Source organism: Leopardus geoffroyi, chromosome D1 (assembly GCF_018350155.1).
Source record: "Leopardus geoffroyi isolate Oge1 chromosome D1, O.geoffroyi_Oge1_pat1.0, whole genome shotgun sequence".
In the NCBI taxonomy this organism is placed as follows: Eukaryota; Metazoa; Chordata; class Mammalia; order Carnivora; family Felidae; genus Leopardus; species Leopardus geoffroyi.
Window position 1 is genome coordinate 74905394 of NC_059329.1, and position 25465 is coordinate 74930858.

Sequence of the window (25465 nt, forward strand, 5' to 3'; positions counted from 1 at the left end):
GAGAAACATTAAGGAAGGCCTAAATAAACAGCAAACAATACCATGCATAGAATTTAAAGACTCTTTATTCTAAGATGTCAGCTATTTCCAAATGAATTAAGAGATTCAACACAATCATAGAATGTTAGAGACGATCGAGGGGTGCAGAGATTACCCCCGTCCCCATAACCATTTTGTTCTCCTCAGGTAAGAATTCTGAGAGTTTCAGAACGGAGAAAGGACCCCATCTCCCAACACTGATGGCACCATGTGACTAGGCGCTGGCCAACAAGAGGTGAGCAGAAGTGACGTAACTAACTCCTGGGTCAAGGCTTTAATAGAAGGAGCATATCTTCCCAGCCAGGAGCTGAATGGGGCTGAATGAAGATGTGACCGAGAGCCATAGAGGACCAAAAGGATGTGATTTCCTCTAGAGGAGGCAGGAGCATCAAATTGGAAGGAATGCTGATGTCTGAAGACCTTGGAGTATTTTAGTCCAGGTCTAATAAACTGGGTAGCAACATGTAGGCAATGTGTGCTTGCATTGTGAGGTTTTGTTTTTGTTTTTGTTTTTGTTTTAATTTTTTTTAACGTTTATTTATTTTTGAGACAGAGAGAGACAGAGCATGAACAGGGGAGGGGCAGAGAGAGAGGGAGACACAGAATCGGAAGCAGGCTCCAGGCTCTGAGCCATCAGCCCAGAGCCCGACGTGGGGCTCGAACTCACGGACCGTGAGATCGTGACCTGAGCTGAAGTCGGACGCTTAACCGACTGAGCCACCCAGGCGCCCCGCATTGTAAGGTTTTATAATTAAATAATAAAGTATATCATAGGGTCATTGAAAGTTCACCAGAGCCTCACCTCACTTCTCTTGTGTTTACCATAGTAATAATGCATTCATGTGTATTATTTCTTTCCAAATGATGGAGAAAAGTGTACAAAGTGACACTATCCCTGAATCCCATTCTCCAGAGGCCACCACTTATTACAATTTCCATTCTTATTTCTTTTACTATTAGTAGCTGAGGATAGCAAGTTTATATTTCTATTTTTAGTTTAGCAGCATTAACAAGTGGATCAAGAGACTTCTCATAAAATGTGAAGAGCTCAGCACATATAACATGGTCTTCAACCTCCATTTCATGACATTTATTTGCTTATTTATTTTTATTTGGTGTAGCTATTAAAACATTTAAGTCTTATCTCCTGTGCCTTCCTTTCATGCATCTCCTGCTACAGTCAAATTAAGCTACTTGTCTTTTTTTTTTTTTTTAATGTCATTTGAATTAGAAACTATTTCAGGGGGGCCGGGTGGCTCAGTCGGTTAAGCGTCCAACTTCGCGTCAGGTCACCGTCTCATGGTTCGTGAGTTCGAACCCCGTGTCTAGCTCTGTGCTGACAGCTTGGAGCCTGGAGCTTGCTTCGGGTTCTCTGTCTTCCTCTCTCTCCACCCCTCTCCTGCTCCTGCTCTGGGTCTCAAAAATAAATTAAAAAAAAAAGAAACAATTTCAGATATTCAGAAAAATTCTTTAATGGATTTATTCAGCAAGTGTTTATTATGTTATTTTTTTATTTTCGGAGAGAGAGTATGAGTGGGGAAGAGTGGCAGAAGGAGAGAGAGAGAGAGAGAGAGAGAGAGAATTTTAAGAAGGCTCCATGCCCAGGGTGAGCCTGATGTGGGACTTGATCCCATAACCCTGGGATCACGACCTGAGCTGAAATCAAGAGGTGAACGCTCAACTGAGTGAGCCACGCAGGTACCCCATCAGCAACTATTTAATAAGGATCTTGTTATGGGCTGAATTGTGTTCCCCAGTGCCTCCGCCCCCACCCCACCCCCACCCTCCCCATTGTGTAGCAGTCTGCTTGCAGTAGGCTCCTTCCTTCCACAGACTGTGAGCTCCTTGAAGATGAGTATGTTGCCTTTGAATCTCCATTGCCTGGCACTGGGGCTGGAACATAGAAGATGTTCAATTATTATTTATAGAATCAACAGAAGAATGGCTGAGTGACTTTGCTATGAAAAGCTCACTTAACGATAAATTCAAGATTACAAGTGGTTAGGTTAATTGCAAAGTTCTGTTAAATGGCAATTATGAAAAAGGATACACTTGTATAAATATTTTATTTTATTATTTTTTTTTTTTTTTTAGCTTTGAGGCCTTTTATTATAAAAAGCTAGCACGCATATACATAAACTAACAAGAACTTAAAATTCACACATTTACTTCATTTTTTAGCTTGACCTTCTAGTAAATCTTTAGCTTCATTGATTTTGGCTGCTATATAAGGAGATCCTCCCTTGTCTGGGTGATTTAAAAGCATAATTCGTCTATGGGCATCTCTTATTTTTCCTTTATTGGCAGTAGGGCTTACGCCTAGTATTAATGCTGCTTCTCGTTTTGTCATTTTAGGTTCAAACCCACCTCTATAATAGCCACCACTGAAAGCAGATTTTGGTAGACTTTGAAAAACTTGTTTTACTTGAGGCTCCATATGTTTCATGGCTTGCAAAACATAACGGCCTGCAAATCCTGCAGCAGCAATGGTCAGTCCAACTGCTACCACTGTACTGGCCATGGCTCTGGCTCGGCTCCCCGGCCTCCACCAAGAGCGCGGTTCATTCCAGACCAAATGCCGCAGCCACAAAATTTCACGCCCCTACCAGAGAGCGACGCGGACACCAGCAGGCACTAAATATTTTATTTTTACTTAGAACTCATTCACCAAAAATGAAGGAGAAAGAAGGACTTCCCTTTGAATGTGGATTAGCAAATAGAGTTCTACTCTGTCTTTCTTGCAGAAAGCACATCCGTTAAGCATTGTTTGTGATTTGCAGTTGGATTTATTAAAATGCGGAGCATAACATCATATGTACAGCATTCTGCATGAGGATATTTTTCAATATTGGTCGATTTTTTTCAATCTAGTATAGTTGTCAGGATAATTCAATAACAATAATTTTGAGACTGGCTTTTTTTTGCCCTTTTTAAAAGGGCAAAATGTTAAATGTTTAACATTCATAATTTTCATTAAAATTATAATTCTCCTTTTGTTCTCTTATTACATTGATTCGAATTTCACTTGGTTTAGGTAATTACATAAACAAGTCCAACCGGCACAGATGGGATTAGAAACAGACCCAATTGGTTCTTGTGATGCAGGTTAAGTCAGTGCTCTAGGGTCCAGGCGCACTAGAGAATCAGAGAATGGCCCCGAGGGCTCAGCGTTTATTGGACATCAATCAATATATGTTCAAAGTAGAATGAACAGGATTGGTTAAAAAGATAGAGTCTACCAGCCAGAGACCTGTTTAAAAGGTGTTTGCTCTACACAGAAACAGCACAGTGCTTGACCAGGTAGGCTTAAATAAAGTTTGTTGGATTCATGCACAAAGGAACAGTTGTGGATGTCAGCTCTCGCGGGTGCCAAGAGGGACTTTCAAATCTTTTCCTTCCCCCTGAAGGAAATACGTGGATGTCCTGCTTGACCCACCCCAAGGTGAAGCTACAAGGACAATCATCGTTAGCTTTGGGAGGAAGGAGCTCGGGAGCAAACGCTTTCCTTCCCTCGTTCTTTGCGCCCCCAGAGGCAGCAAACAGATCTGCAACGAAAGGGCACAACCTTCCTCAGACCAAGGGACTCCAGAGGACACTTTCTCTTGGGGCCGGGGGATGCTTGCGCTACCGTGGTGCCTGGCTACACAGCCGGTCTTTTCAGGAAGCCGGACGATAACATGATTTTCAGGTAGGAGCTGCTTGAGAAAAATAATCTGAACCACTTCAAAATTGCAGGACAAGTCCCATGCACTGGGCATTCAAAGACATGCTATCTGTTCTCGCAGACTTCACAGCGTGGCGGAGGAGGAGGCATACAGATGAATCATTACGGCAAATGTCCTAAGGGCGATAAGAGAGACATATCAGGGCCCAGCAGGTTCAGTGTGGGCGGCAGCGGCTAACTAAGCTTAAGCATCCAGGAACTCTGTCTCCTCGTAGCCACCATGAAGAGGAATGTCCCTGACATCAAAAGACCCAGTTGCCCAGGTGAAACCCAGCAGTCTTTGATTCACACACTAGATGGAATTTTTCTACAGACCTCCTCATGATGTACGTATTCAGCCAAAGCTGTGGGACTGATGAAATCACAGACTGCCAGGGCTGACTCTCACAGGAACCCTCAGTCTAAGCCGGTGGCATCACATCAAAGTATCGTGTCTGATGCATAGGCTACAACCGTCTCTTCCTGCCTCCTCCCACGACCCGGCACTCCAGCTGAGCCAAATCTACAGCCAAGCCCTCCTACGGCATTTGGAAATCAGGAGATGCACACAGGATGTAGAAACAGCAGCGGGCTGGACAGAGATGAACTTTGGATCTGGAGTCAAGGAACCAGGGTTCTCAGTGCGGAACCGTGTTACCGTCATGACTGATGTATTTGGATGGAAAAATAGAAAACTGTGGTTGGCTTCATTCTCATAGCTACCTTGTGCTGTCTCCTGAGTACTCGAGTTCATTTGTTAGCTCCTCTCTCAGAAGGCAAGTCTGGGGGCAGCCTCACCATCTGTGAGGAGCAGACAGCCTGTTGTGCTGTCACACCATCTCATGGTGGCCCCTCCCTGTCTGCCGAGTTCTGTGAGGGCCAAGTAAACCGCTGGCAGAGAGCAGTCCAGCATTCTGTACGGAGTCTACGTTTTTATCAATACAACTGACGTGACTAGGGAAGGATCAGATGTTTGCAGTCCTGCCCTTTGTGGGAACTGGCCATGAAACTGACAGAGTCACAGCCAGAACAATCGGTACAAAATCTTGAGGCTTACAGAGTGTTCCCAAACCTAATATCTGCAAGCTAATAATAAGTGATTCCCAAGATAATTTTTATCTTGAAATCGATGCAGGTTGCAATGGCCAAATTAGAACTGGTGAAACAGATTTCTAGACTCTACACTGGTTGAGGCCAGAGCTGAATAGCCATTCACCAATTCTCAAGAGCAAAGGCCATGGTTTTCTTTATTGGAACCTAATTCCGGCTTGTCATCGTGCCATGGACAAATGCCGCTGGAGGACTTTTGATAAACTGAATTACCTGAACTATTTTTATGCAGGTAGAGTGTATGCCTCAAAGGACATCGTTTTCCTCAAACCCGGAAAACCCAATGAAGTTAAAAATAGCAGAACTTTCTTATTCAATCTTTCTAACTGCAGAATGCCCCTAGTCATAGGATCAAATGTGAGTCTTAGGAGAACATAGCCTGAGGGAAAAATAAGGGATGTTCTTTTCCTATACTATCAGATAGAAAACAATTATGAACAAGGGTTTTATGGTTTTTGGATAGTGATCCTTTCCATTGCAGTGAAAATTGGCAAAAAAAAAAAAAAAAAAAAAAAAAGGATTTGATAAGGAAGATTCAGAAGATTAATGCTTTCTCTTGGAAAAACTAGAAGAGCCAGATTAAAAACAATCAATTTGAAGGCTTTGGGGATTCACTGAGGCATTTCAGAGGCTCGAGGTTGAGAGAAGAGTGAATACTCGCCAAGTCTGACAGGGCAGTGTCGACTCTCAAAGTCATTTCTGACCGACCAGGGCAGAGACTTCATCACTGACCCCAATGTACTCCCAGGGGCACCCTCCACTGGTGTCCCTGGGAACACAAACGAGACTTGAGCACCCACTGTTTGCTCACTGATTCTCAGAGCCACCCTGCTACCTGGGAATTACTGTCCCTGTGTTACAGAGTAGGAAAACAGAGGCTTGCAGAAATTAAGAAACTTACTGAAGGTGGCACATCTTTGGAGTCCTGGAAGCTGAGTTCAAACCTGGTCCTCTCCAACTTTAAAGCCTAGGCTCTCTCTCCTGCAACACAGACCTTCTACTGACATGGGAATGTTCTGTGATCCAAACATCCCCACTGACTGTCCTAGAACATGACATGTCCCCAGGAGGCAGCTATGTCTGGACAGGCTGTGTGGGATGACAGACAACAGGACTCTGAGCCAGCATTACTTCTGCTCTGGGACAAGGGCTTCTGCTCAGGGTCAGGAAGTCAGAAGTCTTAAGCATGAACAACAGAAAAATCTCAGTGACTGTAGAGAGGTCCACCCACCAAGGAAAGAGGAGATCATGATTTAGGGTCATGAAGGGAATGTGACTTTTTGCCATGACATGGTGAGGATGCCTTAGGCTGTTGGGCCAGAAATAACTCAATGTGTCAGCTTTATGAGGACAGGAAAGGGTTTACTCTTGTCCATTGCTGTGTCCCCAGGGCCTAACTCTGTGTGGGTGACACAGTGGATAGTCAAGAAATTTTTAATTGACAAATGAATAATGAATGAAGGAATGAATGAATGAATGAGGAGCCTAAGGGTAGTGGAAAATTTAGGTTCAGTGTAACATAAAAAATTCTTAATGGAATTCGTTACCCAGAGACACACACATAAGGAAACGAAGAAAATTTCATTTCTCAGTATTCCTTCTGTGGAAAGTTCTGGTGTGTGTTAAAGAATTCCTAATGCCTGCACAAATAACTAGCGGTGGCCACTGTGAGGTCCCCAACCCAGGGAGGGTCAGCATATGGCTTGAGTGAGCAACCAGAAGAACTAAGCACATAATTTAGGGAGAGGATTCAGAGCTTAACTGAATTTCTCTGCATTTTAACGTTTATTTATTTTTGGGACAGAGAGAGACAGAGCATGAACGGGGGAGGGGCAGAGAGAGAGGGAGACACAGAATCGGAAACAGGCTCCAGGCTCTGAGCCATCAGCCCAGAGCCCGACGCGGGGCTCGAACTCACAGACCGCGAGATCGTGACCTGGCTGAAGTCGGACGCTTAACCGACTGCGCCACCCAGGCGCCCCTGAATTTCTCTGCATGTTAGAGGGAAAGGAAGCAAGGCTAGGAGAAGAGAGAGACAGCGCTGGATCTGGATAGAGGTAGCTGAGGCATAGAAATACAGAAGGGGATTATGAAGTGATTTTTCTATGAGATGTATTGTATAAATCCCACCTATTTTCCCTGCATGTGATTCTGAGTATTCTTTGCAGATTAAAGCATTTGTTTAAGAGAATGGGGAGGGGGGCGCTAAAAAGCGTGTATTCCCACTTTATGAAGGGCTTTGATTGAAAAGAGAGATGCTCTTGCAGATTCCAGGTGAAAAATAAGGACCAACTTACTCGAAGATGAACTGTAGCAGCTGATTGAGTCCTTACTGTTATTACCTTTTCAATCTTCTACGTAGTCAAGTGAGGCAAAGACTAATGTCATTCCCATCTTGCGTGTGACGAAACAGAAGCACAAGGGGGTTGAGTGATATGCTCCAGGTCTCAGGCCCAAAAGTGGTAGAGCCTGGATTTGAATCTCTAGCAGGGAGAAACTTAGCATGTCTGGCTCGTCATTGCCTCCATTTCCCTTGCTGCTATGACCCATAGCTTAGAAATTTCTGCTCAGCCCTGCCTGTAGGTATGTCACAGATTTGCAAAAACTGCTCTTTACCCAAAAGCTACCTCACCCAAAGAGATAAGGAAGTAGCCAGAGTGGTCACCACCCCAATTCCTCAAGATTGAGGAATGGTCATAACTCAAGGGAGAATTGAGACTGTGACCCATAAAGTTATGAGGTTGAAAGCAGAGAGTTTAAAACTTGTTTTCCAGACAACTGCTTCCTGCCAATCAGCTATTTTGTCTTTTGAGACCCCACTAACAAACCCACTGGCACCTGGGCTCAAGGTCAATTGATATGGTTCCAGCCCGGGAACAAGCAAGGCCCTGCATTCCTTAGCCCAAGACTCATCCCGTTTATACCAGCTCTCAGGCCATGCCCCTAGCCCTTTCCCCTTGTCCTAAGATAACCTCCTGAGGTCAGGGACTGAATTTTGCCTCTTGCTGATGTTGTCTCTACCCCAAAGTGAACATGGGATAGATGTTACACAGTGTTTGCTCAATGTACACGCTCCACCTTTCCTCATGAATAAGTTTTCCCACCCTTTCATCCATACGTAGGTCATCTCCTACTCTGAATTTCCCCTTTAAAAACCCCACAGTTAGTGGGTTCCAGTCTTGCATCAGGCTTTGTGCTGACAGCTCAGAGCCTGGAGCCTGCTTCGGATTCTGTGTCTCCCTCTCTCTCTGCCCCTCCCCTGCTTGCTCACATATTCTCTCTCTCTCTCTCTCTCTCTCTCTCTCTCTCTCTCAAAAAGAAATAAACAGTAAAAAAAAAAAAAAAAAAAAAAAAAGATTCTCTCCCTCTGTCCCTCCCTTGCTTGTGTGCTCTCTCTCTCTCTCTCTCTCTCAAAAAACCCCCCAAAACCAAAACAAACAAATACTGTGTACTCCCATCTTTAAAAAAAACAACAACATTGCATTTGATTCTCAAGGCATCTATGATGATAATGAGAGATTATTCCGGAGAAGCGACACCAGATACGGACATGCAAACAGTGAAACACACATACTGAGGAGATACAATGAGAAACTGACCGACTCGCGTAGAGACACGAAGTCCCAGGAAACATCAACTGGGAGGAGGCCATAAGAAGAGATGGATTTTCCCCATTTGCCATCACATCTCATTTCCATCTTCTCTACCCGCCTCTCTGTCCTTATCGTCCTCATCAACGGGCTCCCTCTGTCTCTGGCTCCTGGTTGCTTTCAGCGAAAGGGAGACACAGACAGGAGCTGGAGGGCGCGAGGAGGGCGGCTGGGGGTTTGTGACTTTCTGGCTCTCTCTGTCCACCAGGCTGCAGTTTGGCAGTGGAGGTGTTACTCTGCCTGAGGACTTGGAGCCCGTCTGGTGGCCCTTTCCTACAGGCACAGCTACAACTACCCCTACCGCCACAGCCCTCCTGGGTTCTGGTAACTTCTCCTGTCTTTTAAGCCTCGTCATAGTAAGGCTCCTGCCATCACTTTCAATTGGGGGTATCGGTCACCATCCCATGTAATTTCCTCTAAATCTGCCCATATTGATAAAGTGTCCCTTAATTAAACTCTTCTGAATTGTCCCATTTTAGGCCATCTGTTTTCTGCTGGCATCCTGAGAGATACTGAAAGGAAAATAAGTTTCAAAAAGCAAGTCAAACAGATGACTAGGTTATTCACAGCACTTTAGCTTTGGGATGCATGCGTGTTCCCAATCCTGCTCCCTAAATTAAGGAAAGCAACAGATTTCTCACCATGACAGCACAATCTGAATGGTAGGGAAGGAGGCGAGAATGGGACAAGGGTCTACCGAGGGGAACAATGTGGGTTAGCAATTCGGACTTCCACGGTCAAGGCTGCCAGCCCTGAGAGTGGCCAGAAGGTGCCAGAAGGTGCTTCATGCCTCCTGTCTTTTCCTGCTGGAGTCCCTGTGGCTCCCCGAATACTGCTCTTCCAGATCAGGTACATGTGCAAGCAAGAAGAGGAAAAAGCCAACAGTGGCTCTGGAAGGAAATACTTGATGAAGGCGCCTTTCCTCCATTCTTTTGGCTGGAGGTGGCAAGCTGCCCTGTACTGTCCTGTGATTGGCTGTCGCCACAGGACGCTTCTTTGCCCTGGGGAGGTGCTGGCGGCAGCGGTGGCGGTGGTGAAGCCTGGTGTGGGAGCAAGGCTTATCGAGATGCTGGACGGCCCCTGTGACCTCCTGTGCGGGGATCTGCTGGCATGTGAGAGTGTGGGGTTCTCTGAGTCGTGACCCCTCACGAGATGTTTCTCGACATTTGAGTTGAATCTACTCCCCTCTCTCTCAACCTCTGCTTATCCCCACCCTGTCTGCTGCCCATGCCTGCAGAGGAGTGGTGTTCTGTAGCCTCTGCCTGCCAGCTGTGTGGGTAGGGAGCCATGCCAAGCAATGTGAGCCTGCGCTGGGAGGCTTTATAGCTAAGAATAAAGACACCCTCCTTACTTGTCATTCAAGGCCCTCCATGGCCCGCCCCACGCTCTTTCATTGTCCTAGGAGTAATGCACGCAGGTTTACATTTTCTTTCCAATTGACGTAGAAGTGGACCAAGTAAATAGTAAGTCTTCCCGAGCCCTCTCCTTCAGAAGCAATAACTTGTTTCAGTTTTGTTTCTAGACCCTTTTCAGTCATAGATTTGATCTGGGGTTTGTTTTTGTTTTTGTGTTTTTAGATTCTAATGTTTATTTATTTTTGAGAGACGGAGACAGAAAGAGAGGGAGAGTGTGAGCAGGGGAGGACCAGAGAGAGAGGGAGACACAGAATCCGAAGCAGGCTCCAGGCTCTGAGCTGTTTGCATAGAGCAGATATGGGGCTTGAACTCACGAACTGAGAGATCACAACCCGAGCCCAAGTCAGACACTTAACCCACTGAGCCACCCAGGTGCCCCAGTTATAGATTTGATTTGTAAAGTATTACTTCTGTCTTGTAACCTGTCAGTATTAACAATAGGATCAACCGATTCCTTATATAAGATGTAAAGAAGTCAGGATGTGGCTGAGGATTTGGAATTAGAAGGCTGGGAATTTAAAATAACTGTGATTAATAGGCTAAGGAATCTAGCAGACAAAGTGGACAAAATGCAAGTGCAGATGAAGACTATAAGGAGGAGGAAATGCTAAAAATAAAAACGTTATAACATAAGTGAAGAATGCCTTTGACTGGACTAGCTATAGCTTTTCAAAGAATCCGTGGGCCTCACAATATGGATGGAACTAGAGTGTATTATGCTAAGCGAAATAAGTCACTCAGAGAAAGATAAATATCATATGATCTCTCTCATATGTGGAATTTAAGAAACAAAACAGATGAACATAAGGGACGGGAAGGAAAAATAAGATAAAAACAGAGAGGGAGGCAAACCATAAGAGACTCTTAAATACAGAGAACAAACTGAGGGTTGACAGAGATGGGGGTGGGGTAGAGAAAATGGGTGATGGGCATTAAGGAGAGCATTTGTCGGGACGAGCACTGGGTGGTATACGTAAGTGATGAATCACTAAACTCTACCCTTGAAACGAATAAATAAGTAAATAAATAAAACTCCAGAAAGAACCAGTGAGCCTCAAGATAAGTTAATAGGAACGTCCTAAACTGAAAATCAAAGAGAAAGACTGAAAAAAAAGGGGAACAGAATGGTCAAGAGCTGTAGGATGATTACAAGAGGTAAAAAATACATAGAATAGGAATATCAAAAGAAGAGAGAAAGGAACAGAAGATATATATGCAGTAATAATGGCGAAGAGCTTTCCAGATTATTTGCGGGCACCAAACCACAGATCCAGGTAGCACAGAGAACCCAAACCAGGATAAATAATAATAGTAATAATAGCTCTTCCCGTAAGTGGCCTGAGATGATATCTGAAAATTGTTCGCTCTTCACCTGACCCGGGAACCCCCACAAAATCGTGCCAATCAAGAGGTTTAAGCCTTCATGTTCACTTTAAGAACACACGTGAAACTGCCCAGGCCTTCAAGGGTAGGCGTATCCGAAAAGTCACCACGTCTCTGAAAGACGTCACTTTGCAGAAGCAATGTTACAACGCTACAATGGTGGAGTTGGTAGGTGTGTCCAGGCCAAACAGTGGGGCTGGGGCACAGGGTCGGTGGCCCAAAAAGAGTGCTGCATTTTTACTGCACGTGCTTAAAAATGCAGAGAGTAAGGCTGAACTTAAGGGTTTAGATGTAGATTCTCTGGTCATGGAGCACATCCGGGTGAACAAAGCCCCCAAGATGCGGCACAGAACTTACAGGGCTCACGGTCAGATTAACCCACACGTGAGCTCTCCCTGCCACACTGAGATGCTCCTTACAGAAAAAGAGCAGAGTGGTCCTAAACCAGAAGAGGAAGTTGCACAGAAGAAAAAGATATCACAGAAGAAACCGGAGAAACTAAAACTTATGGCCTGGGAGTAAATTCTGCATAAAATACATGCAAATGAAAGTCAAAAAAGAAACAACAACAGACCCTACACCTACGTATTCATTTCTGGGGCAGACACACTGCTCTATATGATACTATTATGATAGATGTGTGATAATCTGCATTTGTCAAATCCATTGAGCTATACATACCACACAGAGGGAACCCTAGAGTAAACTATGGACTTCAGTTTATAATAATGTATCAATATTAGTGCATCAATTTTAATAAATGTACCACATTAATGGAAGACATTAGTAATAGGAGAACCTGTGGGCGGGAGGAATGGGGATGGGGAGAGAGAGTAGACAGGAACCCTCTGTACTTCCTGTGAAAATTTCCCATAAATCTAAAAGCGCTCTACAGTACAAAACTATTTAAAAATAAATAGGCAAGGGGCGCCTGGGTGGCTCAGTTGGTTAAGCGTCCAACTTCGGCTCAGGTCATGTTCTCACAGTTCGTGGGTTTGGGCCCTGCTTTGAGCTCTGTGCTGACAGCTCAGAGCTCAGAGCCTGGAGCCTGCTTCAGATTCTGTGTCTCCCTCTCTCTCTGGTCCTCCCCCGCTCACACTCTCCCTCTCTTTCTGTCTCCGTCTCTCAAAAATAAATAAACATTAAAAAAATTAAAAAAATAAAAATCAATAGGCAAACGACCAACAGGATGAATATTTATAACGCACCTAACTAAGGAAAGACTCATGCAGCATGTATACAAACTCCTACAAATAAATAACAGAGAAAGGGAAACACTTAATAAAAATGGGCAAAACTTAGACACTTCAAAAAAAAATACAAGTAGCCAACAAGCACAGGAAAAGATGCCAATTTCACAAGTCACTTTGGAAATGCAAATTAAAACACGATGAGATACCACTTTATACTCATTAGAATGACTAAAATTCAAAAGACTGGCAGTGTTTGTGAAGAAGGATCTGGAAAAACTGGCACTTTCAGACATCGCTGGTGGGAATGTGCAATAGCATAACCGCTTGAGAAAGGAGCTTGGCATTTCTTCAGAGTCAAGCAGACATCTTTCTGTGACCCAGCAAATTCACTTCAGGTTACTTATCCGAGGGAAATAAAAACATATATTCAGAAAGAGACGTGAATAAGAATGTTCACGGTAGCTTTATTCAAAATAGCCAGTGATAGAATACTACATAGACATCTATCCGTATGAAAATAAACCGGTGCACTCACACGATGAGATAGCGCTCAGGTTTAGCAAAAAGACTGCTGATATATGCAGTTGCCGTGGCCTGTGTACATCCTAAAAATATTACGCTGAGTGATACAAGATAGGAACAGAAGAGTACATTGAATGATCCTAAGTGTGTGAAGCCGAAGATCAGGTAAAACTAATCTTTGGTGATAGAAATAGGAATAAAAAAAACAAAAAACAAAAAACAAGAAAAGAAATAGGAATAAAGATTGCCTCTGGGGCAGGAGGAGTATGTAACAGAGACATGAGGAAACTTTCAGAGGTGATGAAAATGTGTTATGTTTCGCTTGGGGCTCGAGTCACGTGGGTATACCGTTGCCAAAGCTCACTGAACTGTGCACTTGTGATCTGTGCAATCACTCTCCCCTGATTGTACCTCAATTAAAAAAGTAAAAAATTATTAAAAGATGCAACATTTGAACTTAATATATTGTTTTTATAGAACGTGTAACTTTAGAGGTATTTGTAATCAGATTTATACAACTAACGTTGGGAGCTCTGCGGAATAAGAAGTAAATCTGGCAAAGATCCTGTTCTCTGAGGACTAGAGAAGAGTCTAGTGTTCTAGACGTTTTGCCACGAAGGACCGGAGAGCTCCCGGGAGGGAGAACCAGGGCGAGAGCACTGGGGTGGGGGTGCAGCGGGAGTGAGAAGGGACCCCTATGAGGTTCCGCAGGAGGGCTTGGGACAGGAAATCATAGCAAGACGACCTGCCTCAAACCTTAAGCATGCTTCAACGTCGATTTATCCAGTTATGAAACTTAACTTTGCTCGCACAGACTGAAAATGGCGAAGGAAAAACTCACGGATGGTGACTCAATTCTGGGAAATGGGTGTTTAGCACAGGCTTGGTTTAAAAATTCGTCATTTATCCGTTCTTTAAGTCTTGGATTCAATAAACATTAAGGTAGGGACATATTCTAGGCCCTACCAAAATCAAAGAAGACTGCTCTCCGAGGCTAGTCTGCTCTTTAATTCTTTCAATTTTGTGGAGACAGGATGCAGGAGGGTGACCACAGAAACTTGCCATGGAATGTTCTTCCAGTCCCTCCCAAGTGCAGCGACCAAACGAATTTAGACCGTCCTGCGCTGCTTTCAGCCTGTGCTGAAGGTGGGGTTCTCCTAAAGGGGACCCCAGAGTTGGTAGAGTTTGGGGCGGAGCGAAGGCCCTGGGGAAGGCAGTCCCTGAGGCGCGACACTCAGTGTTTGTTTCACAGGTACCGCTGCAGTCCTCACGAGGGAGGATATTATCTTAACCGTAAGGTTTATCTTACAACTTCAGGGTTTGAAGGTCAGGGGCCCCGAGGCCGAGAGAAGTGAAGAAAACCTCCCCAACCGATAGGGACAAAGTTGGTTCTCAAAGCCACATTTGTCTGACTGAGGCAGACGCCGAATCAGGGCGCCAGACTGTTTCCCGACATCGCCAGAGTTCCCTGAGGCAGGCTGACTTCGCTTTCATCCCCTCCCGATGCATCCTGCAGGGCCCTCTGGAGAACCATCCTGAGGGTCTTCCGCTGCCGGGGCCACCGCTGCCTGAAGGAGCCAACAAAGAAGTAAATGATGGGGTTGGCACAGCTGTTGACACAGGACAGGGTGAGCGCAGCCAGATAAAGATGCCCGAGGGACTCATCAAAACCCTGCTGGATCCAGAATACGAGGAACCAGTGAATGCCGTAGGGCAGGCCGCAGAAGAGGAAGGCCAGCACTGTGAGCCCCACAGTCACATACAGCCTGGTCAGCTGCATCCGCTGGGAGCCCCACAGCAGTCTGGTCAGCAGGGCCAGGCTGGACCCAGAGAGAAGCACAAATAAGAAAATCAGCCAGGCGGCCGCGACGAAATCAAACGCCAGACACAGCCCAGGGTCAAAATCCCTAAACAGGAAGCCACAGTACTTCCCTTCCAGGATGCTCAGCAGCAGGGAGAGGGCCCAGAGCAGGCCACACGTCACAGTTGACGTGTGTCTTGGGCGGTGGCAGCGGTACCAGATGGGACAAAGGACCGACAGGCAGCGCTCGGTGCTGATGGCGCTGAGAATGCTCAGGCTCGCGATGTAGGCGAAGGTCCACATGGTGGTGAAAAATCTGGGGATGGAAAAGTACACCGAATGGAAGTTGATGAGCGCCTCCAGGGCATATACAACCTGGGAGGAGAGGAAGAGGAAGTCAGCTCCTGCCAGGTTGAGGATGTAGACGGAGAAAGCGTTCCTCTGCATGCGGCAGCCCAGCAGCCAGAGCACGGTCACGTTTCCCACCAGCCCGCCCAGGGCAAAGGTGAAGGTCAGCAAAGTCATGATCAGGATTTCCGCGTTGTTACTTGGAAGATGGTCCTCGTCACTTTCATTCGCTGGTGTGAGTGTGCCCTCCCAGGCCGGGGCAGTGGGATCAATGCTCAGAAACCCTCCACTGGTATTCCTGGGAACACAAACAAGACTTGAGCACCTGCTGTGTGCCCCCTGATTCTCAGGGCCAGCCTGCTACATGAGGATTACTGTTACCGAGGAGGGAAACGGAGGCTTGCAGAAATTAGGATACTTGGGGCGCCTGGGTGGCGCAGTCGGTTAAGCGTCCGACTTCAGCCAGGTCACGATCTCGCGGTCCGTGAGTTCGAGCCCCGCGTCAGGCTCTGGGCTGATGGCTCAGAGCCTGGAGCCTGTTTCCGATTCTGTGTCTCCCTCTCTCTCTGCCCCTCCCCCGTTCATGCTCTGTCTCAAAAATAAATAAACGTTGAAAAAAAAAATTTAAGAAATTAGGATACTTGCTGAAGGCCACGTTGCTCTGAAGTTCTGGAACCTGGATTCAGACCAGTTCTCTCTAACTCTAAAGCTGGGCTTTCTCTACCGCAACATGGACCCTCTACTGACATGGGAATATTCTAGGGCTCATGCCAGGTCTGGCGGGGGTAGGCAGGAATTGAAAAGTCTGGATGGGTTATGTGTGATGACAACAGGACTCTGAGCTTGGCATTCTTTCTGCCTGGGACTGAGATTTTCTCTTAAGACAAGGAAGTCAGAAGACTCAGGCATAACCTGTGGACAATCTCAGTGACTGAGCGTGGTCCATCCACCAGAAAGGAGATCATGATTTAGGGTCATGAAAGGAATGTGACCTTTTTCTATGACAGGTATGAGTATGGCCAAGCCTCTTGGCCAGAAATGGCCCAGTGTGTGAGCTCTATGAGGACAGGAAGTGCTTTTCTTTCTGTCCGTTAGTGTGTCCCCAGTGCCCAGTTCTGTTGTGGGGGACACAGTGTAGGTCACTCTTACAATGGATTTCTTTCTAGGGCAGCCAAAATCATAAACTTAAAGTACTTCTAAATACCTGTGTACTCCTACTTTAAAAAACAAAACAAAACAAAAAAACCCCACAAAATTGAAATCAGTTCTCAAGGCATCTATGATGATAATGAGAGATTATTCCGGAGAAGCGACACCAGATACGGACATGCAAACAGTGAAACACACATACTGAGGAGATACAATGAGAAACTGACCGACTCGCGTAGAGACACGAAGTCCCAGGAAACATCAACTGGGAGGAGGCCATAGGAAGAGATGGATTTTCCCCATTTGCCATCACATCTCATTTCCATCTTCTCTACCCGCCTCTCTGTCCTTATCGTCCTCATCAACGGGCTCCCTCTGTCTCTGGCTCCTGGTTGCTTTCAGCGAAAGGGAGACACAGACAGGAGCTGGAGGGCGCGAGGAGGGCGGCTGGGGGTTTGTGACTTTCTGGCTCTCTCTGTCCACCAGGCTGCAGTTTGGCAGTGGAGGTGTTACTCTGCCTGAGGACTTGGAGCCCGTCTGGTGGCCCTTTCCTACAGGCACAGCTACAACTACCCCTACCGCCACAGCCCTCCTGGGTTCTGGTAACTTCTTCCCCTTTCTCTTCAGGCCTTATCTCTGGGGGCTTCAGTCAGCATCCTTTATAGATTTTCCTTAGCTCTGCCCATACCTGTGTAACCAGACCTTTCATTAAACTCTCCAAATATCCTGTTAGCTTGTGCCCTACATTTTCTGCTGGGGTAATGCCAGATACAGGAGCCACAAAACAAAACAAAACAAAAACCCCACCTTTGAATAGCAAGCAAATCTGTGAAAGCGGAGGTTGTTAAAACAATTTAGCTTTGGAGTCTCATGCCAGCCTGCCATCTTGCTCCCTAAATTAAAAGTAGCAGGGGCGCCTGGGTGGCGCAGTCGGTTAAGCGTCCGACTTCAGCCAGGTCACGATCTCGCGGTCCGTGAGTTCGAGCCCCGCGTCGGGCTCTGGGCTGATGGCTCAGAGCCTGGAGCCTGTTTCCGATTCTGTGTCTCCCTCTCTCTCTGCCCCTCCCCCGTTCATGCTCTGTCTCTCTCTGTCCCAAAAATAAATAAACGTTGAAAAAAAAAAAAAATTTAAAAAAAAAGTAGCAAAACAGACCTCTCCATAGTTGCAGATTTGAATGTTTGGAGAGAAAGAGAGAGTATAGGGAGAGAGGATAGAAGCAAAAAGAACTTGGTGGAGCCTGTTTGGCTCTCCCACAGTCCAAGCTGCCAGCCCCCAAAGCATCACGAGGGAGCTTCATGTCCCCTGATTTGCCGTGGGGTGCCCCTGGTGTCCTGCATGCCCTACCTTGAGATGAATTCATGAGCGTGTAGACTAAGAGGAAGAAAACAAAACTGCTTTTGCAAGAAGATAGTTCTTGAGCAGGCTCTTACCTGAGCACCATTCTTCTTGCTGGAAGCAGAGAATAGAAAAGGAAGAGCTTTCCTGAGATTGGCAGGTAGCGGAGAACGTTTCTCTCCCCTCTGGATGGCAAGATGTCTGCCGTAGCAGGAGTGAACTTCGGTGACTGCCTGAGGCTTATCAGGATGCTGGATGACAGCCCCTGTGATTTCCTGCCGAAAGGGCACTGGCAAATGAGATCCTGGAGATGTGTCAAACAAGAAACTTCACGAGATGTTTTTCATTTGCCATGACTCCAATCACTTATCTCAGCCTGTCCCCATCCTACCCCATCCGGTCCCCCCGCCTTGTGAGGAATAGCTAGCTGCCCTGGAGCCTTTTGCTGCCCTCTGTGAGCCTGGGCAGTAAACCATCCACCAAGCAGTGTGAGCTTCCATAGCTAAAGAATTGTTTGCTTGGCATTCAAGGCCCTGCGTGGCCTGGCTCGCTTGATCTTTTTAAAGTCTGTTCAGTTATAATCTTTACAGCCGATGTGGGGCTGGAAAGCACAACCCCAAGATCAAGTCGCATGTTCTACCAACTGAGCCAGCCAAGCTCTCCTTGATCTTTTTAAAATTTAATTACAGAAGCAAGGTATGCACAATTAATTTTATTTCAAATGACACTGGGGTGTATAAAGTGAAAGTGAAGTCTTTCCCAATTGTGTTCCTCAGTAACAACCAGTAGGTCTAATTTCCATTCTTATTCTTATTCTTCTCCTCCTTCTCCTCCTCCTTCTTTTTTTAGAAAGAGAGAGTGTGCCAGCAGGGGAGGGGCAGAGAGAGAGGGAGAGAGAGGATCTCAAGCAGACCCTGCCCTCAGCATGGAGCCCAAGGTGGGGCTCGATCTCACAACGCTGAGATCATGACCTGATGACCGGAGCTGAAATCAAGAGTCGGACGCTTAACCAACTGAGCCACCTAGGCGCCCCTCTTGTTTCCATCCTTAATTCTTTTAGATGTTAAAGTTATAGCTTTGTATAATGAAACTACATTTCTGCTTTCGATTTGTCAATGCCAACAACAGGTATATTGAGTTCCCTTTATGAAAGATAAGGAATTTAGCACACTGCACATATTATCACCAACCTCCCTCTACCGTATGATACTTGTTAGCTAGATTGTTTTCAGACCATCTAGAGCCTTAGCTCTTATGGCTTCCTTTCATGTGCCCGTGCCACAGCCAAATTGAGTCTAAAAACTTAACCGTGAAGTATTTAAAGCGATCAGAAAAATTTATTTACTCATTTATTCATTTACTCAAAACCATAGGTTTGTTGTGAAGATTAATGGATTAGTTATGTAACAGTTTAGAATAGGGCCTCATAGGGGCGCCTGGGTGGCTCAGTCGGTTGAACTTCCGACTTCAGCTCAGGTCATGATCTCTCAGCTTGTGAGTTTGAGCCCCACCTTGGGCTCTGTGCTGACAGCTCAGATGTCAGCCTGATGGGGCCCGCTTTGGATTCTGTGTCCCTCTCTCTCTCTCTCTGCCCCTCCTGGCTCATGCTCTGTCTCTCTCTGTCTCTCAAGAATAAATAAAACATCATGGGGTGCCTGGATGGCTCAGTCAATTGAGCGTCCGACTTCAGTTCAGGTCATAATCTCACAGTTCGTGGGTTCGAGACCTGCATCAGGCCCTGTGCTGACAGCTCAGAGCCTGGAGCCTGCTTAGGATTCTGTATCTCCCTCTCTCTCGGCCCATCCCCTGCTTTCTCTCTGTCTCTCAAAAATAAACATAAAAAAAGAATAAAACATTAAAAAAATTAGAATAGAGACTCATAGTAAGTACTATATATTCACTAATTCTTATGATAATTTTTATTACTATGTCGTTCTGGAAGTCTAATTCAATACATGTTAAAGTTTCTTTTTTCTATTTTTCCACATCACTTACATTCTTTTTTATTTTCCACCTCTTTGTGTGCTAGGCAGCTTTCTGGATAATTTCTACAGATGCGTCTTCTAGGTTACTAGTCTCCTTTCCACTGTGTCGTTTAATCCATTCACTGAATTTTAAATTCGCTTTTTATGGTATTACTTTCTAGAAGCTCTGCTTGAGATTTTGCTTTCAAATTTGCTTGGTCATTTCTTCATCTCTTGATGCTGGCTCCCATTGTCAATTTTCTCTTTTATATCTCTAACCTCATCAGCCCCGGCAATATTATGCTTCTCTGATAATTCCCGCGCTGAAGTCTATGTATGTCTGATTTTACCGTCTATTATTCCTTCTATCACCTTCATATGGTGCCTTGTTTCTTCCTGTATTTGTGATTTTTGACTATGAGCTGTTCACTTTCCTTGGGACTTATCTGTAGGAGTTCTTTGAGGCCTGAATTGTACTGAATTATAGCTAAGTTCCTCCAGAGAGGTCTTGTGTTTTCTTTCGCTAGTTGACTGGGGGACCTTCCCAGCATGGCTTTCAACTTTTGGGATGTCCCCAGAAACCTCCCCTGTCATTTGATGTTTTAGGACCACAACGTGATACTGACTTGTGGCTACAAATTCTCAAGCGAGAGAATTTTTCTTCACTCAGAGCCAAGCTTGAGCAAGCAGTTTCTCCGTAGTTTTACTTCTCACTAAGAGAAACATACTGAAGGTTTAGTCTTTGGGGGTCCCAACTTTCCATGGAGCACCTCGCTTAGATTTCTGACCTTTGGGTTGCCCTAAAACTCTATCTTCTAGAAGCCTATATGATAGGAAATGTGCATCTCCTGAGAGCACAGGGGATCCATTTAAGGAAATTAAGCAAGGAAGTAACTTTATCAGCTGTGTGCTTCAGAAAAGTCCCGCAGGCTGCGGAGAGGAGAATGTGTAGAATACAAATGAAAATATAAATCTCCAGTCATACCGCTACAAGAAAAACAACTGCATGAATGTTTTGGTATATGCGCACAAAACATCCAACTATTTATGCTGTTTGGTAATATATAGCATACTTCTGATTTGATACTTATCCACTGTGGACCCTGTTTGGTGTCAGTGCCTCATCTGTAAAATGAGATGCTTTCCAGCTGTGATGAATCTAAAACTAGAAAATCCCTGGTGCCTGTGGAGGCCTCTCTCCCTCAAGTGCCCTCCCCCCACCCCCTTGGATCCGGTCCGTACCAAAGAGAGTGGAGACCTCAGATAGGGCTCTCTCCAAGGCCAGATTTGATCCCAAGGTGATTCTCATCTATCAGGTCCTTAATAGTTCCCAGAGACTCCACTTTTCATCCCGGTCATAAACTCATCAGTCTAGGCCCCCTCCATGGTCCCAAGTCTTGTGTTATGAATTCTTTTCATTCGAGTTGACAATGCAGGGCAATGTCATTTAGAAAGTCCCTATAAAGAACAGTTTTGTTATATAGTGGGGCCGGGGCGGGGGGGGGGGGGGGAGACGACGACAGTGAGAGATTGTGTGAGTATGTGTGTGTAGCTGATTTTACTATGTGAACTTGCACAGTTATATTTTGGGAGGGTGTGGCCCATCCCTGTACCTGAGCCTCTTCTCATTCTGCTCCATGGGGGACCGCCAGCAGCTGAAAGCCAGGCAGATGCCATGAAACCAAGGTGGGGGAGGGGAGGGGGCATCCTGATATCATCTGAACTCTGAATCCCGTCATGCCTGGAGCCAGGTTGCCTCACCGAACCTCAGTTGTTTGAAGCAAATAATGTCTATTTTTGCCAAAACTAATTTATTTTGGGTCTCTCTTTTGCTCACACAGCCACCAATAGGTCCCTATTAAAACATTGATCACATAGCACTTTAAGCCTCTGAGGACATATTTCTTTCCTATTGCACTGTGAGTGCTTTGAGAATAATGAGCATGCCTTTGAGTCTCAGTGCCTGGGACACTGCCCGATCCCAGGGCTCAGCAAATTTTTTTAAGCGTATGCATTTACGTCTGCAAGCGTGAGTGAAGTAGTGATTGAGCAGATCACTTGAAAAGGTGAGGATTGGGAAGTCGGTCTAGGCAGGGAATTTTAGAGCCTAACTGTGAGAAACGCCTGCCAATAAAAGAGCAAACCAAAATGGAGGCAAAGAACGGTTGACAAGGTAGTCTACTTTAAAATTCTCACATTCAGGAAGCACAGTCCATGTGGGAAATGGAACGCTTCTGTCGTTTGATTTAGATGTGTTTCTCGATTACTGTGCAATTTGGGAATCAGCGTTTTGAGGGAAAGGGGGAGCAGGCCACTGCGACATAGAGAATCACTGGGGAGTCCAGGAACATGGAAGCAGAATGAGCTGGGGTTGGGAGCGAGGACAGAAAAGTCACTGAGTTACAGGATCCTTTCTACAAAAACCCCACTGGAGAGTGGGCCTCACCAATCTCTTGTCTCTTTTTGACCTGGGCTGGAAGGCTGTGGCTGCATAATCAGAACGATGGTTGACGCATAGTGGCCCCGCCATGGCGGGGCTGGAGGAAATGGATCAAGATTGGCCTGAACGGGCTGGATGGAGGAAAGAACAGTCACAGGACTTCGGAGAGGGAAAGAGAAGCCAATGTGGGGAGAGCCGAGCAGGGCACGAAGCAGGAGACTCCCTTGTGAGAGTGCTGTGCCCTTCTTATCCAATTATGGTTGTTTACAGTCCTTGCAGAGGAAATCACACAGCTTCTCAGGCTCTTGATAACACCAAATAAGGCGGCAACTTCTACAGGGCTCTCTCTAGCCAGAGGACCAGAAGTCCGTTTCAGAGTCAGGGGTTCCAGGAAGGACCTCTTGCTTCAAGGCAGCTCTGAGCTTTTTTTTTTTTTTTTTTTAATGTTCATTTATTTATGGGGGGGGGGGGGGCAGAGCACACATAAATAGGGGAAGGGCCGGGGGGAGGGAAAGACAAAGACAGAGAGAGATAGAGAGGGAGGGAAAGACAGAGAGAGAGAGAGAGAGAGAGAGAAAGAGAGAGAGAGAGAATCCCAAGAAGGCTCGGGAGGTCAGAGCCTAATGTATGGCTCAATCCCATGAACCCGTGAGATCACCACCTAAGCCAGGACGCTTAGCTGACTGAACCTCCCAGGCAACCCTGATTTGACTTCCTACTGGACTAGAGGAGGAGGAAAGTAAAGGCTTATTGAATTCTTTTCTTTCCATTCCTTTGCCTTATTAGGTCAAACTGCTCTTGCACAGCCAAGGGCTAGTTCCTCAGAAAGTCAGAGGATCACGGAGAAGGGAGTTCTGGGGCTTCTAGAAGCTCTGTGGTCAGAGAAGCCTGCAGCCAGGTCCCTCTGACTGAGCAGAGGCAGCTTCTTTCTCCATCTGGTCCTTTGTTCCTTCAGATCTGCCCTCAGGGAACAAAATATGGGCCCGGGGAGCTTCTAGGAATGAAAAGGTTGGGACAACCAATGCTCTGGTTTTCCTAGTTGATATTTTTTTTTCCTCTAAGGATCACTTAAGTTAATCCAACAAATATTTACTGAATGTCTACTTTGTACCAGGCACTGTTGTAGGCACTGGGGGTTACGTAAGGATTAAACATCACAAAAATCAGATGGAGGGCTACAAATGTGACATTCCACATGACGCCACTAGGTGGCAGTCAATGATTATTATGGGGATCATGTAACCCTTGGCTGGCCTGCAGGGGGCGGAGTAAGTGAAGTCTGGGAAGAGGTCCAACTTAAAGTGGGGTAGTGATGGGGAGCCATGTTCTTTCTGGATGGTTATTCATGGGTGGCAGTGTAGGGCAGTGTCTATGAAAGCCAACTCTGGAATGGTCATTCCTGGTCTCAAATCCTGGTTCTAACAATTATTATTAATTAACTGAACCTTACTGACAGTTAAGTCGTTCAGTCTCGCTAACCCTCAGTTACCTCAGGGAAATGGTGATGTCCCCCTATAGCGTTGGCCTGAGGTGATCAGGGAGTGCTTAGCACGTGGGCAAAGCCCTAGGAAAGGATCATTATGGCTACTATAGCTCTCTTAACTCTCAAAGGAACATTTCTTGGGTAGCAAAAGGGGCCAGACTCGCTGCTCTTTAGCTTCCAACAGAGAGCAGCTCCTCCCCAAGCCTTTCTGGCTTCAAGGAGCCCTGGTGACCTCCATGTCACCCTCTTCCCCCTTGGTTCCTTAAGGCTTGGCTGCCACCTGGTGGGGCCTGCCTGTCTGGTTTTCTCCAGCTGCCTCTGTCAGTGTTTGGCCAGGGCAGGGTGGGGAGAGGCGGCGGGATTTAGCCAGGGAGGAGCAGGGAGAGGTAGGGGGGCCTGGCCGCCAGCCAGCGGGGAGGGTGTGTGTGGACGCTGTGGTGGCAGTCTGGGCACCGAGGAGGAGGACAGAGGTCTGGCCCCAGACCCGGGTTTGGTTTAAACCTGCAGCTCCCCGAGGGCTGGTTTGGCCCCAGATCTTGTTATGGTTGCTAGATGGAGACCCGTTGGGGCCTGGGAGCTGGCAGGTCTCTTTATGAAACCAGCCCCTTGCATGAGGCTGGACTTTAGAAAACCAGCGCTGAGGAGCTGGGCACGTGCCCAGTTTACAGATAATTGCACAGTTGAGGCTTATGCTTTGGGAGAAGGGAACGGAAGGGGCGAGGGCAAAATGTGTTCCAGAGATGGAGGAACACGCTATGTCTCGCAAGCCTTTCAAATGCTAAACTGCCCCTGCCTCTAAGCCTCTGTGCGTGAAGGCCTCAGGCTCCGTGCTCTTCTCCCTTCTCTGCCTCCTGGAATCTCTCTTGTCCTCTTGGCCTGGTCAAGTTCCCCTTTTGGAAGATAACCCGGTTCATAGGGGGGCACTTTCCCGGGCTGAAAATCACGACCCCTGTGCTCTGCCTAGAGGTTTGACACAGCACATGCTGTTCTATGCTGCTACTGATGAGTATGTCCTCAGGGTTGGAAACCCTCTGAGAGCAGGGCCTATGTTATTCATTCATTGACTCGTTCATCCATTTGTTCAGCAGTATTCACGGAGTACCCATTGCCTGGCAGGCCCTGTTTTGGGTGCTGGGATTGGCCCAGGGAGTCAGGCTTGCAATCCAGGTCCTGCCTCCTGGCCCAGACCTCCTCCTCCCCACCCACCTCACCTGAAGCCCAGCCCCCTAGGTGTAGGTAGGGAAGCGGCAATCGAAGCCCACCCTCCTCTCAGAGCATTTGTGGGCAGGTGTAGGGGGCTGGGAGGCACCTCTCTGCCCACCCCCCTCTTCTTCCTGGACAGTATCAGTAGGTAGCAATAGAAGCCCTTTTCTTTCCCACTTCCACAGCGTCACGTGGTGGCCCCAGGAACCAGGCCCTGGCGCAGTGGGTCAGGCCTGGTCAGCCACTCCTGGCCACGTGACCTCAGGCGAATCCTCCAACCTAAGTCTTGGTTTCCTCGTATCTAAAAAGGAGGTAGTAAGAATACCTTCTCCCTGAGGTGTTTTAAGAATTCTCGAAGATTCTGCGCCTTCAGTAAATGGCAATTCTTGTCCTTCCCGCCCCACTTCTCCCACCCCTCAGGCCTGAGGGCTGAGGGCCACTCTTGACCACGGCAAGTCAGGCTCCAATTTGGCAGGTTCAGAGCTCAGAAGCCCAGTCTTCCTCTTCAGGCACCCAGCCCTAGATGAGAGTAGTAGGAATAAAGATGAAATAATAATGACAATTATAATAACAGCAATGTCTATTTCTTTTTAAATAATTCTTACTCTGTGCCAAGTGTAAAATGCCTTTCCATTTATTCACTCACATCATCCTCACCACCATAGGAAGTGAGTGCCATCATCATCCCCCTTTTCTAGATGATGAACCTGAGACACAGAGAGGTTA

General features: G+C 46.5%; 2 protein-coding genes and 1 pseudogene across 2 annotated transcripts; 1 reads left to right on the plus strand and 2 right to left on the minus strand.

Annotated features, from left to right (window-relative positions):
* Positions 1-2189: 2189 nt before the first annotated feature.
* LOC123601473 (mitochondrial import inner membrane translocase subunit TIM14) lies at positions 2190-2669 on the minus strand. The gene has a single exon (XM_045484735.1). It carries the CDS (start codon positions 2558-2560, stop codon positions 2210-2212), a length of 351 nt encoding a protein of 116 aa, XP_045340691.1. The 5' UTR covers positions 2561-2669; the 3' UTR covers positions 2190-2209.
* Positions 2670-11276: 8607 nt separating this feature from the next.
* On the plus strand, positions 11277-11855 carry LOC123600475 (annotated as a pseudogene).
* Positions 11856-13898: 2043 nt separating this feature from the next.
* MRGPRX2 (MAS related GPR family member X2) lies at positions 13899-18076 on the minus strand. Its single transcript, XM_045484736.1, has 2 exons — positions 17745-18076; positions 13899-15462 (listed from the first exon to the last, which is right to left on the minus strand). Exons 1-2 carry the CDS (start codon positions 17753-17755, stop codon positions 14445-14447), a joined length of 1029 nt encoding a protein of 342 aa, XP_045340692.1. The 5' UTR covers positions 17756-18076; the 3' UTR covers positions 13899-14444.
* Positions 18077-25465: the final 7389 nt, after the last annotated feature.